The following is an 18,278-nucleotide window of genomic DNA, read 5'->3' as shown; positions in this document are numbered from 1 at the left end:
ATCTGAAGTCGATTCGCATAAAACTTGCAACCGAACCTGAGTTCAGGAAAAGTTTTTTTACAGTACAAATGAATTTATAAAGTTATTACGCGAAGTCTCATGAGACTTCGCAAAGCAATAACTTCGGCTCATCAGAGCCAATACATTCTAAAACTGTATGGAGCTCCTGCTTCGTACAGTATTAGAATAAAGTTTTATGCGAATCGACTTTGGATGTTTCATCCGAAGTCGATTCGCTCATCCCTTGTGTACATGAAGTAAGCAACTACATGAGCATCCTGCAAAACCACTCTAAGGCTACTTTCACACTTGCGGCAAGACTGATCCGACAGGCTGTTCACCCTGTCTGCTTCGTCCTTCCGCTGTTGACTATAATGGGGACGGGGTCGCTCTCCGGTGAAGTACGGCAGTTCGCGGTCAGAGGCCGCCGGACTAAAAAGTCGGACATGCAGGACTTTTAGTTCGGCAGCCTTTCGCCGCCCCCGTCCCCATTATAGTCAATGGGGACGGAGCGGCGGCACGGCGAAACAGCGGAAGGACGGATCCGACAGGGTGAACAGCCTGTCAGATCCATCCTGCCGCAAGTGTGAAAGTAGCCTAAGTGCAGAGTACCTCTTTATGACTTCATTAGTGATTTAATAGTGATTTCAGTTCTCTTGATGTAAGGGTTATTCCAGCTTTTATGTCAATTTTCCGTTTGGCCAGTAGAGTGCTGAACCTAAAGTAGAAAACTCCCTACCCTGCTCCCCCGCCACTGGCGCAGAGTCAGGCTCCTTTATGGCTCTGGACTGTAAACTTCTAGATGGAGTCATGTACGCCAATGCAGCCACTCACTGGCCTCAGCAGCAACTTGAGCCAATGCCCACTTTCTGCCCTTGCCACGCCCACTTTCAGAAAATGGCAAGGATGGTATAAATGCCTAGAGATGCGAAAAAATTTTTTAACAGTCGGAAACACGTAGTTTGCAACTTTTTAGCACCATTTCTCAGGTGCAAAGGAGATGATAAATCTCCCCCAATGTTGGGAAACCGCAGGCACGCCAACCTAGTAGGAGTTAGAGGCTTTATCAGCTTATGTTTGTGGAAAGCGTAGTTAACTCCCAGCCGACTGCTGAGAACCAGGACATAAAGTACAAATGAAAAACAAATGCAAATGTTTAAGTAAATGATACAAAACATGCCTGCGCTGGGTAAGCAAATGCCACACGAGCGTCTCCATGCTGCGCCCTAACAAACACTACTTCGCTGCCACTTTTAGAGGATTTTATTCTGATATTATGGTCGTGCAGAGCATCTATCATGCAGAGCATCTATTTCCGCCTTTAAATTGTATTACTTGCATTTCATGAATGTAGATTTGTAGTTGTCTGTTTAGGGCACATTCACATGATTGTATGTATTTTGCAGTCTGCAAAACGCGGATCCACAAAATACGGATGATGTCCATGTTGCATCCTTTTTTTTTTTTTTTTTGCGGACCCATTGACTTCAAAAGGGTGCGTGGTCCTAATTTGTAGCCAAGAATAGGGCGTGTTCCATCTGTTGCGGAACAGACATATGGATGTGGAAAGCACACGGAAGACATCTGTGTGCTTTCCGCATCCATTGGCTTAGTTGTCCGTAGCAACCAATCAGATTACTCCTTTCGTTTTTGATAGCTCCTTCGGAAAATGAAAGGTGGAATCTGATTGGTTAGTTTTGAGTTAAGGAGGGGGAGAGAGAATCACTATAAGGCCTCCTGCACACGAATGCGTGCTTACCGTTGCTGTATTGCGGATCCGCAATACACGGGCGCCGTTCTGTGGCCATTCCACATGACAGATGCGGACCCATTCATTTAAATGGGTCCGCAAATCCGGAGATGCGGAACGGAAGCACAGACCGGAACCCTACGGGAGCTCTACGGAGTACTTCCGTGGGGTTTCGTCCCGTACTTCCGTTCTGCAAAAATATAGGACATGCCCCATCTTTTTGCGGAATGGCCGGACTGCGGACCTATTAAAGTGAATGAGTCCGCGATCCGCTGGGTGTTTGTGCATTGCGGCCTGCATTTTGCGGGCCGCAGCACGACCACAGGGCGCACACGTTCGTGTGCAGGAGGCCTAAAGTTGTATTTCATTCTTTAAAGGGATTGTTTAAATCAAGTTTTTGTTTTCTATGTCCCTGTCTATATTTAACAGTAAAACAAACCCAGAAAGCATGCAATTTTCACACTGGCCACTAGGCCTAAAATATGTCAAGACTTCCTGTTATTTGAGAGGAGCCACAGACACAATGGACAGGAAGGACCTGATTTGCTTTCATTGGATATTTTCTAGGCAGGCTGTGCAGAGGTCAGGAGAGAGAAGATAAGCTGTGATATCACCTATTGTGAATGCTGGATCCTGTGTTATCTATACAGAAGTGATATCTGTCATTGTCGTTCTACTTTTTATGATAATGCAATAGCTACTGAAAAGGTACCAATACAGAACGTAAAGTCTCAACATGTTTTAGGCCTTGTGACCAGTGTGATAACTGCATAATTTTAGCTTTTTTTTTTTTTTTTTTAATGGTGATTTTTGTTTTCATTTTCCATGTCACTATGACGCTTATGTCTCTACTTCTTCAGCTCCCAACCATAGATCCTAAAAGTACAATTGTCCTCATGCCTCACTTGCATTTAAATAACTGGGGGTCTGTGCAACAATCCTACACCTTCCAATGGGGGTTACCCTGGGATCTTAGGGAGTATGAGGTTACATAAACCCTTTGTCAAATCCTTGTGGGATACACCAGGGAGAGTGGAGCGATACTGGCCCTTATATTAGTTATTTGATTTAAAAATACATTTTCTCTTTTTCTTAAAGTGTGGTATGGCTGTGATGCCCTCACTGCCCTGCCTCCCTGGAGGTGTGCCCAGGTGTTCATCTTGATCTCGGGAGATAGTGTCTAAATTCAGACATGGTGTCCCCAAATACAACTATGAAGTATCGGGCTGACACTTAGTGAATTGAACATTTCAAAAGGAGAGGGCCCTGCTGATGTGTTGCTTTATAATTATGAGGTGGTGACCTCCGGGGATGAGAGGTGCTGGGCATCCCTTTGAGATGTGTTTATCAGATATTTCCTGCTGATCTATAGATGCTCCAAATTACCTTTCTATTTTTCCAGAGATTGCTCAACCAAGAGATCTCTTGTTTGCTTATGGCATAATTGAAAGTTTATAAGCTGTGTGACACTGTGCTTTAGAAATGTTAGTCAAATTTATTTGTCCAAAAGTTAATAAAAGACAGTTATAAAAAAATTACCGTATCTAAAAAATTAGCAACAATTAAAAAAAATAAAAAAAGTTAGGTAATTTTCTGATGACACATTCCCTTTAAATTCCTGCTCTGTTTGGTCATGAAGTCAAGTCACTCAGAAGAACGCCTCCTTGACTTTCAAGCACACAACGAGCGAGAATTTAAAGGTGTTATGGGACTGGGGGAGGAATGGAAGGAGGGACTAGAACAGCTCAGACGGAAAGGTGTAGTGTAAAGAATATACATAATCCTCTTAATTTTATGTATACTAAAGCCAGAAGCCTGACTAATAAAACTGGGGAGCTGGAATTAGTGATGTGTGAGGAGGACTCTGACATAGTGGGAATAACTGAGACAGGGCTGGATGATAGCTATGACTGGGCAGTTAATGTACAGGGTTACAGTCTGTTTAGAAAGGTTTGCCAAAACCGGAGAGGGGGAGGGGTCTGCCTTTATGTAAAGTCCGGTCTAAAGCCCACAGTCGAGAAGATATAAGTTAGGGACATCAACTGACACGCTCCCCCTACTAAGCGCAGCGAAATATGTGGCATTGCAGCCCAGGGGGTGAGCGCACGCGCACTCAGTAGGTAAAAGGGAGAATCACAAACGCGGCACTGTGTCATCCAGTTTAGAGCATCAGTAATGTTGGATGAAAACAATCCGACAGGAACTTCAACTACCCAGATATAGACTGGGAAACTGAAACCTGTATATCCCATAAAGGAAACGGGTTATTGGCAATAACCAAAGACAATTACCTTTCCCAACTGGTTCAGGACCCCCGACTTGAGGGACGGCCATACTGGACTTAGTATTAACCAATAGACCTGACAGAACAACAGATGTGCAGGTTGGGGGACACCTGGGAAATAGTGACCATAAAGTAATAACCTTCCAATTGTGATTCAAAAGTGTTTCAGGGAGGAACAAAAATACAAAACTTCAAAAAAGTCCTCAAAAATAAAAATACAGCCACAAAATGGGATGTTTTTAAAAGCATCCTAAAATCTGTGAGAGGTACATACCTTATGGGAATAAAAGGTTAAATAACAAGAAAAAAAATAGAACTGTAAAGAAAGCAATAAATGACAAAAAGAAAGAATTTAAATCGCTAAAACAGGAGGGTGGCGCGGAAGCACTGAAAAACTATAAGGAAACAAATAGAATATGTAAATAACAAATAAAAGCAGCCAAACTAGAGACTGAGAGATTAATTGCTGAAGAGAGAAAAACTAACCCTAAAATTCAGTTATATAAATGGTAAAAAGTATAAATCTGAAGGTGATGGCCCTTTACCGAGGGATGAGGAGAAAGCAAAGCTGTTAAAGGGTTTCTACCACTTGCATATCACATATTTGGTGATCAGACACTAGCGATCCGCTAGTGTCTGATGTAGCTTACAAGCTAATTATTACCTTAATCCGTTCGGCCCATACCTCAAAAAAAGCACTTATATCTTTATGCAAATGAGCCTCTAGGTGCTATGCAGGCGTTTTTCCAGCACCTAGAGGCTCCGTCTACCTTTCAGTTTGCCGCCCATCGCCTCGCTCCAGCACGCCCATCTCTTACCGTATTCGATCCTCCCCCTGCTTCTGCCTTCAGAAATCCCGCGCCTGCGCCGTTCGTCGCGGCATTCGGAGGCATTCGGCGCAGGCGCAGTCAATGTCTGACCGCTCCGTGCTCAGACATTTCCACTGCGCCTGCGCCGATGTCATCGGCGCAGGCGCAGTGGAAATGTCTGAGCACGGAGCGGTCAGACATTGACTGCGCCTGCGCCGAATGCCGCGACGAACGGCGCAGGCGCGAGATTTCAGAAGGCAGAAGCAGGGGGAGGATCGAATAGAGTTGAAGATGGGCGTGCTGGAGCGAGGCGATGGGCGGCAAACTGAAAGGTAGACGGAGCCTCTAGGTGCTGGAAAAACGCCTGCATAGCACCTAGAGGCTCATTTGCATAAAGATATAAGTGCTTTTTTTGAGGTATGGGCCGAACGGATTAAGGTAATAATTAGCTTGTAAGCTACATCAGACACTAGCGGATCGCTAGTGTCTGATCACCAAATATGTGATATGCAAGTGGTAGAAACCCTTTAAATATTTTTCTCTCCACTGTATTCACTGAAGAAAATAAACCGTTAGCTGTATGCAGAATGTAAAAGTAAATTCCCCATTAAAAGTGCCCTGTCTGACCCAGGAAAAAGTACAGCGGTGTCTTAAAAAGATAGACAAATCGCCAGGACCAGATGGCATACATCCCCGTATCCTAAGAGAATTAAGTAATGTCCTAGCCAGACCCTTATTTCTGATATTGAAGGACTCTATACTGACAGGGAATGTTCCACAGGATTGGCGCATAGCAAATGTGGTGCCAATATTCGAAAAGGGTCCAAAAACAGAGACCGGAAACTTTAGGCTGGTAAGTTTAACATCTGTCCTAGGTAAACTGTTTGAAGGTTTTCTAAGAGATGCTATCTTGGAGTATCTCATCGAAAATTAGAAAATAACGCCATATCAGCATGGCTTCATGAGGGATCGGTCATGTCAAACTAATTGAATAAGTTTCTATGAGGAGGGTAATGTTCTACACTTGACAGAGGCGAATCAATGGATGTTGTATATCTGGACTTCTCCAAAGCATTTGACACTGGCATAAAAGGTTAGTATATAAAATGAGAATGCTTGGACTAGGAGAAAATGTCTGTATGTGGGTAAGTAACTGGCTCAGTGATAGAAAACAGAGGGTGGTTATTATTAGTACACACTCAGATTGGGTCATTGTCACTAGTGGAATACCTCATGGGTCAGTATTGGGCCCTATTATCTAATATATTAATGATCTTGTAGAAGGCTTGCATAGTAAAATATCAATTTTTGCAGATGACACTAAACTGTGTAAAATAATTACACTGAAGAGGACAGTATACGGCTACAGAGGGATCTGGATAGATTGGAGGCTTGGGCAGATAAGTGGCAGGTGAGGTTTAACACTGACAAATGTAAGGTTATGCACATGGGAAGGAATAATGCAAGTCACCCGTACAGACTAAATCAGGCATGTCCAAACTGCGGCCCTCCAGCTGTTGCAAAACTACAACTCCCAGCATGCCCTAATAGCTGTAAGCTTCCCAGGCATGCTGGGAGTTGTAGTTTTGCAACAGCTGGAGGGCCGCAGTTTGGACATGCCTGGACTAAATGGTAAAACACTGGGTAACACTGACATGGAAAAGGACCTAGGAATTTTAGTGAACAGCAAACTAAGCTGTAGAAACCAGTGTCAGGCAGCTGCTGCCAAGGCCAATAAGATAATGGGTTGCATCAAAAGGGGCATAGATGCCCGTGATGAGAACATAGTCCTACCACTTTACAAATCACTGGTCAGACCACACATGGAGTACTGTGTACAGTTCTGATCTCCTGTGAACAAGGCAAACATAGCAGAGCTGGAGAGGATTCAGAGAAGGGCAACAAAAGTAATATCTGGAATGGGTGGACTACAGTACCCAGAAAGATTATCAAAATGAGGGTTATTCACTTTAGAAAAATGATGACTGAGGTGAGATTTAATAACTATGTATAAATATATCAGGGGTCAGTACAGAGATCTCTTCCATCATCTATTTATCCCCAGGACTGTGACTGTGACGAGGGGACATCCTCTGCGTCTGGAGGAAAGAAGGTTTGTACACAAACATAGAAGAGGATTCTTTAAAGTAAGAGCAGTGAGACTATGGAACTCTCTGCCTGAGGAGGTGGTGATGGGGAGTTCACTAAAAGAGTTCATGAGGGGCCTAGATGTATTTCTGGAGTGTAATATTACAGGCTATGGCTACTAGAGAGGGGTCGTTGATACAGGGAGTTATTCTGATTGCCTGATTGGAGTCGGGAAAGAATTTATTTTCCCCTTAAGTGGGGAAAATTAGCTTCTACCTCAGTTTATTTATTTTTTTGCCTTCCTCTGGATCAACTTGCAGGATACCAGGCTGAACTGAATGACAGATGTTTTTTTTTGGCCTTATAAACTATGTTACTATGTTATCCCATGACTAATTTAGAAAATGAAAATCGGACATCATGATGACGATCTCTTTTTAACAAAGCTAGAACCAGCCCTCATTGCTCTGCTAGATTTATAAAAAGCTGAGCGCTCAAGGGGAGTGTCTTTTCTGCTGCAGCTCAGGGGGCGTGTCTCAGCTCTCCCTATCACAGCTCAGGAGGCGTGTCTCAGCTCTCCCTATCACAGCTCAGGAGGCAGTTGAAGGATAAAACTGAGCATGTGCGGCCATCTCAGTGAGCGGGTCAAAGAAATAAGAGAAAAATAAAAAGCAGGTGGCGCTATAGAGATACATTTTATTGATTAACTCAGTGGCTATACTAAATGCTTAATTATATGCAGTTACATAAGTATTCAGATCCAGGTGCTGGTTTAGAATATTATTGGTGGGACAACCCCTTTAAATCACTAAATCATAGATTAGGCTAGTTTCACACTATCGCTAAAAGGGAGCCCCCTGACTATTATGGGACCCAGTGGGATCCAGCCTGTTTCCGGCATTAGTGTCGTGATTCAGACAGACAAAAAAAAGCTGCTTGCTGAATCTTGGCACTAATGCTGGAAATTGTCCAGGTACTATTATAGTCACTAGGGGCTGGCGGTGCTTCGGTACTTTCTGGCTATGCCGGATACGATGAACTCCGGCAGGCCATTCCTCTGCCGCAAGATTTTAGTGCTAGTGTGAAAAGAAGCCGTATACTGAATTTTACTGTATGTATAGAGATAGATTAAAATGACTGTGTTCAGTGTCCAAAACCAACAAGACTATCTGTGAAGCTGGGGTAGAGATGAGGAACAATCTCAGTAAGGAGGATGAGATGTTCTGCAGTGAAATGGATGATTCTCGGTGTCTGGCCACTTGTATAATGTCTGTTAAGGCAATTCGATCGATTTTAGGCAGTTGCCTTAGTTCTAAGCATATTTCCTAAGTAAAATCTATGTAATTCTCCGTACTGGAAGGTGACAAAATACTGTTAGAGCTGCTGTTGTCAGGGCAGGCCCTGCGCCGCACAGCCATTCTGGAGTCTCTGAATATTCTGCCTATGCAAACGGAAGACTGTTGCCGTGACAACCAAGCCAAATGACTAGATGGGGCGGAGTGTTCCAGGCAAGCAGCTGCGAGGATGCAAGAAATAGAAAAACACAGGCAGTCGGAGGCAGTGAACCGAGGAGCATAGGGAGCGGGGAGGGACTGCTCCAACAGCACCAGAACTTACTGTATAATGTGATCAACCTCTGCACACACACCTCCAGGAATACTCGTTATTAGGTGCACAGTCATGGTGTTACATGGCTGTGTTCACATTAGTATACTGGTGGCAGCTCTATCAACCTTCTGATGGCAAGAACACCGCAACATGGTGCACCGCTCTTGATGTGAAAACTGAGCAAGTGTGTGAATGATGGGGCGAACAGAGCATAAGTGGGGGACCAGCGCCTTTGATGGCCTGTCCTCAAGACAGTAATAACGGCACCACAAATCCTACCATGGGATAAATCATACCAATAGTCCAGGTACCCGGCATTCAGGTCCAGAGTAGTGGTGCCCGCAGAAGGAGGTCCAGGCTAGGGGTCTCTTCAAATAGCAAAATAGTAGAAATATTCGCAGCACTCTCCAATTTGTGCAAAAAATACAGTTGTTTTTTTTTTATTCCGTGAGCAGCTTACAATGAGATGTTTTGACTTAGACAAGTCTATCAAGCAATTGATTGTCAATTAATAATTGTTTGATAAAGACTTGGCTCAGTCGAAATGTCGCATTGTAATCTGCTGATGGAATTTAAAAAACTGTATTTTTTTGCACAAATTGGAGAGTGCTGCGGATATTTCTACTATTTTGCTATTCTCAATACAGGCCATCACTAGCTGATCGGTGGGGGACAGACACCCCTGCCCACCAGCTGTTAGCACTGTCAGTGTTGTAGTGGAGGGTCCTCACTACCACAGAGCTGCTCTCATTGACCTCAGTGGGAGCAGCACTGTCCATAACCGTGTTGACCGTGGTGTGTATTTCCGGTGTCGACATCTGACAATGGAGCTACACTAGATAGAATATCCGCGGGGTTACAGGGTGCTGGTCCTCCGCCGATCAGCTAGTGATGGCCTATCCTGAGAATAAACCATTACTTAATATAAAAAAGAGGCTGGACAAGTATTTTAGAGGGCATCTGCCAGCAGACTTGTACCTATGACACTGGCTGACCTGTTACATGTGAGCTTGGCAGCTGAAGGCATCTGTGTAGGTCCCATGTTCATATGTGTCCGCATTACTGAGAAAAATGAGGTTTTAATATATGCAAATTAGCCTCTTGGAGCAATGGGGGCGTTGCTGTTACACCTTGAGGTTCGGCTCTCTCTGCAACTGCCACGTCCTCTGCACTTTGTTTGACAGGGCCAGACAGGGGTGATCACATTTACACCGCCCAGCTCTGTCAAAGTGCAGAAGATTCTGCAGAGTGCAGAGCCTCCAGGTGTAAAGGCAACGCCCCCATTGCTCCTAGAGGTTTATTTGCATATAATAAAACATCATTTTTTTCAGTAATGCGGACACATATGAACATAGGGTGAGTTCGTACAATGAGTTTTTTTGTCGCACAGGTAACTTTGTGTTTTATGCAGATTTCATTGCACATTTTGGTGCAGATTGAGCCGCGGATTGCACAGATAGTGTGCTGAACTGAAATTTTCCGCAGCTGGTATTCTCGAACAAATACATGATGTGAGAAATCATCCTAATAGGTCAATTCATTCTGTAGTTTGGTAGGCTATTTTAGGGTCAATTTATTATAACTTTATTCTGCTTTTGGTCTGTACTGATTGCTGTGGAAAATGTTCTACTCCTAACCAGGGGTGCATCTCTGGAAACAAAACAAAAATCTAACTGCACGTAATGTTCATTAACCAGTAATGATACCTATGTGTGTACTCTGCCCATTTGTCATAGACCACCCATGTGGCACCCAGTACCAATAATGTGATGCTTCTTTTGTAGTTCTGTACCTATAGATATGTAAGGTGTTTAGTGGTAACATTCCTCTTAAAGGGTAACTGTCATTTTTTTTTATTTATTTGCTAGTTCATTACAGCTGGGTATGTATACCTGAGTTAGTCTGTCAATGATTGCCAAAAGATCTGTAATTACCTTATAATAACAGCTTTCATTAATGTCCTCTGTCCCTTTCCATTGCTCCCTTTTAAAAGACCGTTGCTATGGCTCATCTGTCTCCGGCTAGGAAGACAGAGGGGCGGTCCTTCACACTGCATGCCTGCATTAGGCTTCAGAGTGAGGAGGCGTGTCTCTCAGTAATTCAATCTGATTGGCTGTCAGGAAGCTGCTGGCTACAGCAAGTGTGTATGTGACCTGAAGTAATGCAGTTTTGGCCTCAGAGAACTGGCAGAGGAGCCATCTTGAGAAGATCCTCATAATGTAGGATTCAAAACAGCCATAACTAAGGGGAAAACTCAAGGAGAACAGTGGTATGTGAAGAAACTAAAGATTTCTTTATGCATAATGCTGCTGCAGCAGTAACATATGCTAAAATATGACAGTTATCCTTTAAAGTCTATCCTTCTACTATATCGCCCCATAAGACTATAGGGGTTGGATAGACTATAGTTTGGTGAGGATTAGTGGTGGGCCCATTATTAGCGTCATTTGTCCCACCTCATTTCTCTCCTATACGCCACTTGGATTTTATTGAAGTGTTATCCAGACCATTCCATACGTTTAACAGGAAAACTATAGTTCGCCTACAGTCTCCCGACATTATGTGTGCCAGCTGCTAATTGCAGTTTGCTGGCGACCTTGATAAGAATGCCTGGCTTTAAGCTTCTGCGAGGCCTGGCTTTGATGTTGACGGGCACCTAGCAACGCTGGTGAGTGAATTGTGGTTTAGTTGGTTTAAGAAGAAAAAAAGTCAGAAAATAGAAATAAGGTGTACGACTAGCCATGCAGCTTACTGGCATTATAGGGAACCTGTCACCACAAATCCTAAGGCAATGTGATGGAGCAGAAGGAGCTGAGCAGATCGATTATATAGTTTTATGGGAAAAGATTCAGTAAAACTTGTAATTTGTTTAATTAAACCTCCTCCTATGCTGAGGAGTCATGTGGGCGGTCATACTCACTGATTAACAGCTAACGTTGTCCTTAATCATGCAGAGTTGGCTGTCAATCACTAGGTAGGACCGCCCACATGACTCTTCAGCATGGAAAGCAGAGATTTAAATGAATAAATTATACTGACTCTTTTTGCATAACTTATATATCAATCTGCTCAGCTCCTCCTGCTCTAGAACATGCTGCCTGCAGATGATATTGCATTTTCACGGTGCGAAATTCCATTTTAAATATTCAATTTTTTTATTTTCTTTTTTTCTGGCAGGCAACCCTGAAACAAATGGATGCTGTGATGAGCAGAAGCCTGAAAAGAAAGTTTGAAGAAGTAGATACTGGCTCGCCAATTTCTACATCAAAAGATTCTGATGATGAGATCTCCAACAGCGATAGTGCGGACAGCTGTGACAGCATCAATGCTCCTACCACCACTGGACTTATCCGTACGTTGTCTTCACCCTGTGCTGTAGCTGATTGTGTTACCTCGTCCGCTTAGATGTATTTTCCAGGGTTTAACTTTGATGGCCTGTCCTTAAAGGGGTTGTCTCATATGAGACATTGGGGGCATATCTCTAGAGGGTGGGACCCGCACCCATCTCCTAAATGGAGCCCCAGAAGTGGCGGAGGGCGAACTGCCGTTAGTATGGGCAGCACAAAGTTGATGACAGGTTCCCTTTAAAGGGCTTCTGTCACCCCACAAAACTTTTTTTTTTTTTTTTTGGCTTCTTATAATCCCTATACAGCGATATATGAATATATAATGTGATAAGTCATTTTGGTTCAGTAGATCATGAATAAAACGTACTTTTATAATATGAAAATCACCTGTCTACCAGCAAGTAGGGCGGCTACTTGCTGGTAGCAGCCGCATCCTCCTATCATATAGACGCCCCCTCCGCATGTTTATTGACAAGGCCAGCGAATGCGAACGTCCTCTGGCTGGCCCTGTCTGCTATCAAGATCTCGCGCCTGCGCCGTAACGGTATTCAGTCGGCGCAGGCGCACTGAGAGGAGGACGCTCGCTCGGCCACTCCATCCTCAATGCGCCTGCGCCGATGACGTCACATCTACACCCGGTGCAGGCGCACTGAGGAAGGAGCGGCCAAGCGAGCGTCCTCCTCTCAGTGCGCCTGCGCCGACTGAATACGGTTACGGCGCAGGCGCGAGATCTTGATAGCAGACAGGGCCAGCCAGAGGACGTTCGCATTCGCTGGCCCTGTCAATCAACATGCGGAGGGGGCGTCTATATGATAGGAGGATGCGGCTGCTACCAGCAAGTAGCTGCCCTACTTGCTGGTAGACAGGTGATTTACATATTATAAAAGTATGGTTTATTCATGATCTACTGAACCAAAATAACTAATAACATTATGTATTCATATATCGCTGTATAGGGATTATAAGAAGCCAAAAAAAAAAAGTTTAGTGGGGTGACAGAAGCCCTTTAAGATGGTGTCTCATGGCCTAGGAAGCCATGTTTAGCCACATTAAATAATAAATCTTCTGTTTAATTCCGGTTTGTGTTCTTGCGTAATTTCTACAGTAATTGCTACCATAGCCAGCCAGTCTTCAGGCTATATAGAGCTATTAAAAAGGAGGAATACTACTACCGGTGGAGGATCACAGCAGTTGTACCTCCACGTTTTCTAGAACGAAGTTGGAGCAATACTAGAAAAGCTCTGTGCCACTAAGGCCCCCCGCACGCATTGCAGAGTATGCACGGATTCTCATGGAGAAAACCGCCGCACAATGAAGTATGAGCAAGGAGTTTAGATAAATCTCATGCACACTGCTTCTCTCTAACGTGCAGACATTGACCTGCTGTGCGGATTTTTTAAATCTGCAGCATGTCGATTGTTTTCCTTGTGTAGATTTCACCCTTTTCAATGGAATGGGAATGGAAAAAAACTGCTAGATTTGGTGCAGCTTTGGTGTGGATTTTCTGTATGTAAACCTGCACCCATGTGCAAGGACCCTTAGCACCCATTCATTTCAATGGGCCCACAAAAAAGAAATGTCCTATTCTTTCTTGTTCATTTTGTTACAGCGATGTCACACGGATGTCATCCATATTTATTGCGAACCGCAAAATGCACACGGTCACATGAATGCACCCTAAGTCTCTTGACTGCTCTGCTTGAGTATCTCCTAAGGTTAGCCCAGCCGTTAGGCTTTATTCACGCAGTTCAGTGTTTGGTCAGTGATTTCCATCAGTGATTGCACCACAACCAGGAGCAGAGCCTCCACAGAGAAAAGATTTGCACCTGTTCTGTGTTTCTGACCCGCACCTGGTTTTTGGCTCACAATCCATGATGTAAATCACTGACCAAACACTGACTGTGTGAATAAGACATTAGTCAGCTATGCGGCCTCCGGAGACCCTGCAGATTGGACAGTCCTGAAACAACCCTGTCAGTCCTGCCATTTTAAGTGACCCAGTCACCTAAACCTCCTTTCTTTCCAGTTGCTTCCCTTGTCTTGTCTCCATGTTTGTCAGCCATGTACGGGAAATTCTCATAGTTAGTCTATGGATACCTTTGCGCTGATTGTTTTTGGTTGTTTTTGTTTCCAAAGCAACTTACGAATTTTAATTGGAAATTATCTAGATTTTTGCTGCAGTGTGTGTGGGTAAGGCTACTTTCACACTGGCGTTTTGGCTTTCCGTTTGTGAGATCCGTTCAGGGCTCTCACAAGCGGTCCTAAACGGATCAGTTTTGCCCTAATGGATTCTGAATGGAAAAGGGTCCGCTCAGAATGCCTCAGTTTGCCTCCGTTCCGCCTCCATTCCGCTTTGGAGGTGGACACCAAAACGCTGCTCGCGGATCCGTCTTGGCTATGTTAAAGATAATACAAACGGATCCGTTCTGAACGGATGCAGATGTTTGTATTATCTGAAGGGATCCGTCTGTGCAGATCCATGACTGATCCGCACAAAACGCGAGTGTGAAAGTCGCCTAACTCCTTCCCCTAGCTGGTTGCTGTGCTGCATCTGACAGAGCAGAGAGAGGAGAAAGGGTGAAATACATAGTGTGTGTACAGGGTAGAAGAAGAGAGAGCAGAGCACCCACTCCTCAGCATCAGCACAAGGAAGATGAGATCCCTCATAATCTGTAGAAGTACAGGAAGGAATGCTCCATGCTAGTGTGTGGAGCTGGTGAAGGCAGCAGCATCCTGGATACACAGAACATCCAGCATGTGGAAAGACACTTCCACATGAGAAAAGGGGAAAACTAGGACCAGTTCGCAAACTTGAATATTAGGGTGTCTGAAAATGAATGAAGACTGCAGGTTAAAACTTGGGGCAATTTTAATAGTCATGGTAACCCCTAACATGTAAAAAATGTTTTCCATGTCAAAGGTGTCCATAGCCTCAAACAGTGCACATCAGATTCTATGAGTTTAAACCTTTACTAGTTAATTCATCTAAAGTTGACAGGAGATGTCGGTATTAAAGGGAATCTGTCAACAATTAGGGATGAGCCAACTTCTGTTTTCAAGTTCGGCGTACAAGGTTCGGGTTGTCTAAGAATTCCGTTATGGATTCCACTACGAACGACCATAATTTATTGTCCGTGGTAGCGGAATCCATAACAAAATTCTTAGATAACCCGAACTTTGTAAACCGAACTTGAAAACAGAAGTTGGCTCATCACCATTTTTAGGGAAGTGTACGCTGGTGACCTATATCCTTGGCAATGCTCTTGAATTGATCCAACCACTTTCCTAAAAATCTGTATTGAACAGCACTGCGCACAGCATGCCCCAGCAAGTCCTAGTATTCATGAGTTCCCTGCTTTCCCTGTCCCCTGCTGCTGATTGACATATTTTTCTTGCAGCTATTAGGGTCGAGAACCAGGACCTCATGAATATGAGGACTCACTCACCAGCAAATGCTTTGTACTGAGCTGTTCAATACAGATTTTAGCAAAATGGCTAGGTCAGTTCTAGTAGGTGACCCAGCTGTTAATGTTGCTCTAAGTTAGGACACCATAAAACTGGTAGCAGCGTCCCTCAGGATAGGTCATAGGTCATCATTATCTGATCGGTGGGGTCTGACGACACCCCCGCCGATCACATACTGATGACTTATCCTGAGAATAGGTCATCCGTATTAAACAATCAGGCCACCCCTTAAATCCCTTCAGGACATCCGCCATACATGTAAAGATGGCCGGGTGCCTGCTGTTTTACACAACAGACACCCAGAGGCAGTGTCCATGATCGGGGATGACGCTAATCAGACATTTAACCCTTCAGATGCTGTAGTAACTTGTGACCATGACTTCTGAGTGGTCTGTTCCGAACGACTTCCCCTCACCAAGATCGAAGGAGCCGTTCAGTTGCTATGTCAGCCCAAGGCCTTCTGAAGGCTCTGAGGCCTCTCATAGCGAAGTTCCTTTGGAGGTTATGGCTACAGGAAGCGGGAAGGCAAGGAGTAACATAAAACAGAAAATTGCTGTGCCCTTAAAGGGGTTGTCCAAGAATACTAACTGGTGCTGGCAGTCTTCATCCCTTACTGAAAGGATCATACTTGCCTGCTTCCCACTGCTCTGTTCTCCTATGGTGGCTCCTGCATCTCCATCTTCCAGTTTGTTTTAATGGGCATGGTCACCTGATCCTATTCATGCAACCGTTGTCTTCAGTGATGTGTTTCTTGAGGAGCCAGCAGTTGGCTGAAGAGTCCATGCCCATGCTGGGGAAGAAGATAGAGACATGGGAGCCAACGCGGAGGACCGGAGCCACAGGTAAGTATGATCCTTTCAGTAGGGGGGCCAGGCTGCTGGCACATGTTAGAAATTATGTATGCCCGGAAAACCCCTTTTAAGTGGTTAGGCAGTTTTATGCGGTTTATGTTACAATAATTGTGGTCTTTTTATTAATTTATTATTATTTATTTCAGCAACATCCATCCTGAAGCGGCAGAAACTTCTGAGACAAAAGAATGTCCGTTTTGACCAAGTCACTGTCTATTACTTCTCACGTCGCCAAGGTTTCACTAGTGTGCCAAGCCAAGGTGGTAGTTCCTTGGGAATGGCCCAGCACCACAACTCCGTGCAAAAATACACACTCTGTGAGTTTGCCCAGGAGCAAGAAGTAACACACCGGGAAATTCTGCGTGAGCACCTAAAGGAGGAGAAACTTCATACAAGGAAGATGAAGGTAAGTTACTTCTCCCTGCAATGGAAAGGCAGAAATAATGGTGGCTTCTGTAATACTTTCTAGTACATTTATGGTCTAGATCATGGACAGCATACAGCAGGGATGGCCAACCTGTGGCTCTCCAGCTGTTGTAAAACTACAATTCCCACCATGCCCTGCTATAGGATGATAGGTGTAGGCAGTCTGGGCTAGAGATGTCCCGAACTATTCCCCGGCGAACAGTTCCCGGCGAATATCGCATGTTCGCGTTCGCCTCCTATACGTCATCATTGAGCAAACTTTGACCCTGTACCTCACAGTCAGCAGACACATTCCAGCCAATCAGCATACCCTCCCTCCCAGACCCTCCCCCCGCCTATCAAAAAGCAAGGACAGCATCCATCTTAGGGCTCTTTCACACTTGCGTTGTCCGGTTCCGGCATGTACTCCATTTGCCGGAATTACACGCCGGATCCGGAAAAACGCAAGTGAACTGAAAGCATTTGAAGACGGATCAGTCTTCAAAATGCGTTCAGTGTTACTATGGCAGCCAGGACGCTGTTAAAGTCCTGGTTGCCATAGTAGGAGCGGGGGAGCGGTATACTTGCAGTCCATGCGGCTCCCGGGGCGCTCCAGAGTGACGTCAGAGCGCCCCATGCGCATGGATGATGTGCCATGTGATCACGTCATCCATGCGCTTGGGGCGCCCTGACGTCACTCTGGAGCGCCCCGGGAGCCGCACGGATGGTAAGTATGCTGCTCCCCCGCTCCCCACTACACTTTACCATGGCTGCCAGTACTTTAGTGTCCCGGCAGCCATGGTAACCATTCAGAAAAAGCTAAACGTCGGATCCGGCAATGCGCCGAAACGACGTTTAGCTTAAGGCCGGATCCGGATTAATGCCTTTCAATGGGCATTAATTCCGGATCCGGCTTTGCGGCAAGTGTTCAGGATTTTTGGCCGGAGCAAAAAGCGCAGCATGCTGCGGTATTTTCTCCGGCCAAAAAAAGTTCCGGTCCGGAACTGAAGACATCCTGATGCATCCTGAACGGATTTCACTCCATTCAGAATGCATAAGGATAATCCTGATCAGGATTCTTCCGGCATAGAGCCCCGACGACGGAACTCTATGCCGGAAGAAAAGAACGCAGGTGCGAAAGAGCCCTTAGATTAATTCTGCGATTAATACAGGTTATATTATTCGCATTGCGATTACACCTTAGAGCTGGGTTCCTAATGGTTATATTGATAGAATATAACGAAGATTGAGAATATAGTGCTATATCCGTTGTCAATTCTAGCAATACAACCATTAGGAACCCAGCAGCTCTAAGTTGAATTCGCAATGCGATTAATATAACCTGCATTAATCGCATTGCGATTACAACTTTCTCAAATCCGACAGTACATTCTAGCATGGAGCCGTTCCCATGGTGATGGGGACGCTCCATGAGCACGGAAGTCGGCAGAAGCTCCAAGTTGAAATCGCAATGCGATTAATTCAAGTTCTATAAATCGCAGTGCGATTTCAACTTAGAACTTCTGCCGACTTCCGTGCTCATGGAGCGTCCCCATCACCATGGGAACGGCTCCATGCTAGAATGTACTGTCGGATTTGAGAAAGTTGAAATCGCAATGCGATTAATGCAGGTTATATTAATCGCATTGAGATTTCAACTTACCACTCTGC

At 44.7% G+C, this 18,278-nt stretch overlaps 1 protein-coding gene across 2 annotated transcripts in view; it reads left to right on the top strand.

Annotated features, from left to right (window-relative positions):
* The window catches only part of CSRNP2 (cysteine and serine rich nuclear protein 2), a 62,338-nt gene that overhangs the window by 31,532 nt on the left and 12,528 nt on the right, over positions 1 to 18,278 (top strand). For both annotated transcript variants that reach the window (XM_044285474.1, XM_044285475.1), the window contains exons 2-3: positions 11,717 to 11,891; positions 16,349 to 16,608. In XM_044285474.1, coding sequence (XP_044141409.1) covers positions 11,732 to 11,891; positions 16,349 to 16,608 — 420 coding nt within the window. In that variant the 5' untranslated portion in view covers positions 11,717 to 11,731. The remainder of the gene's footprint in view (positions 1 to 11,716; positions 11,892 to 16,348; positions 16,609 to 18,278) is intronic.

Source organism: Bufo gargarizans, chromosome 3 (genome assembly GCF_014858855.1).
Source record: "Bufo gargarizans isolate SCDJY-AF-19 chromosome 3, ASM1485885v1, whole genome shotgun sequence".
NCBI classification, from domain to species: domain Eukaryota; kingdom Metazoa; phylum Chordata; class Amphibia; order Anura; family Bufonidae; genus Bufo; species Bufo gargarizans.
Note: the sequence above shows the minus strand (reverse complement) of the source record. Positions and strands in the feature narration are given on the sequence as shown.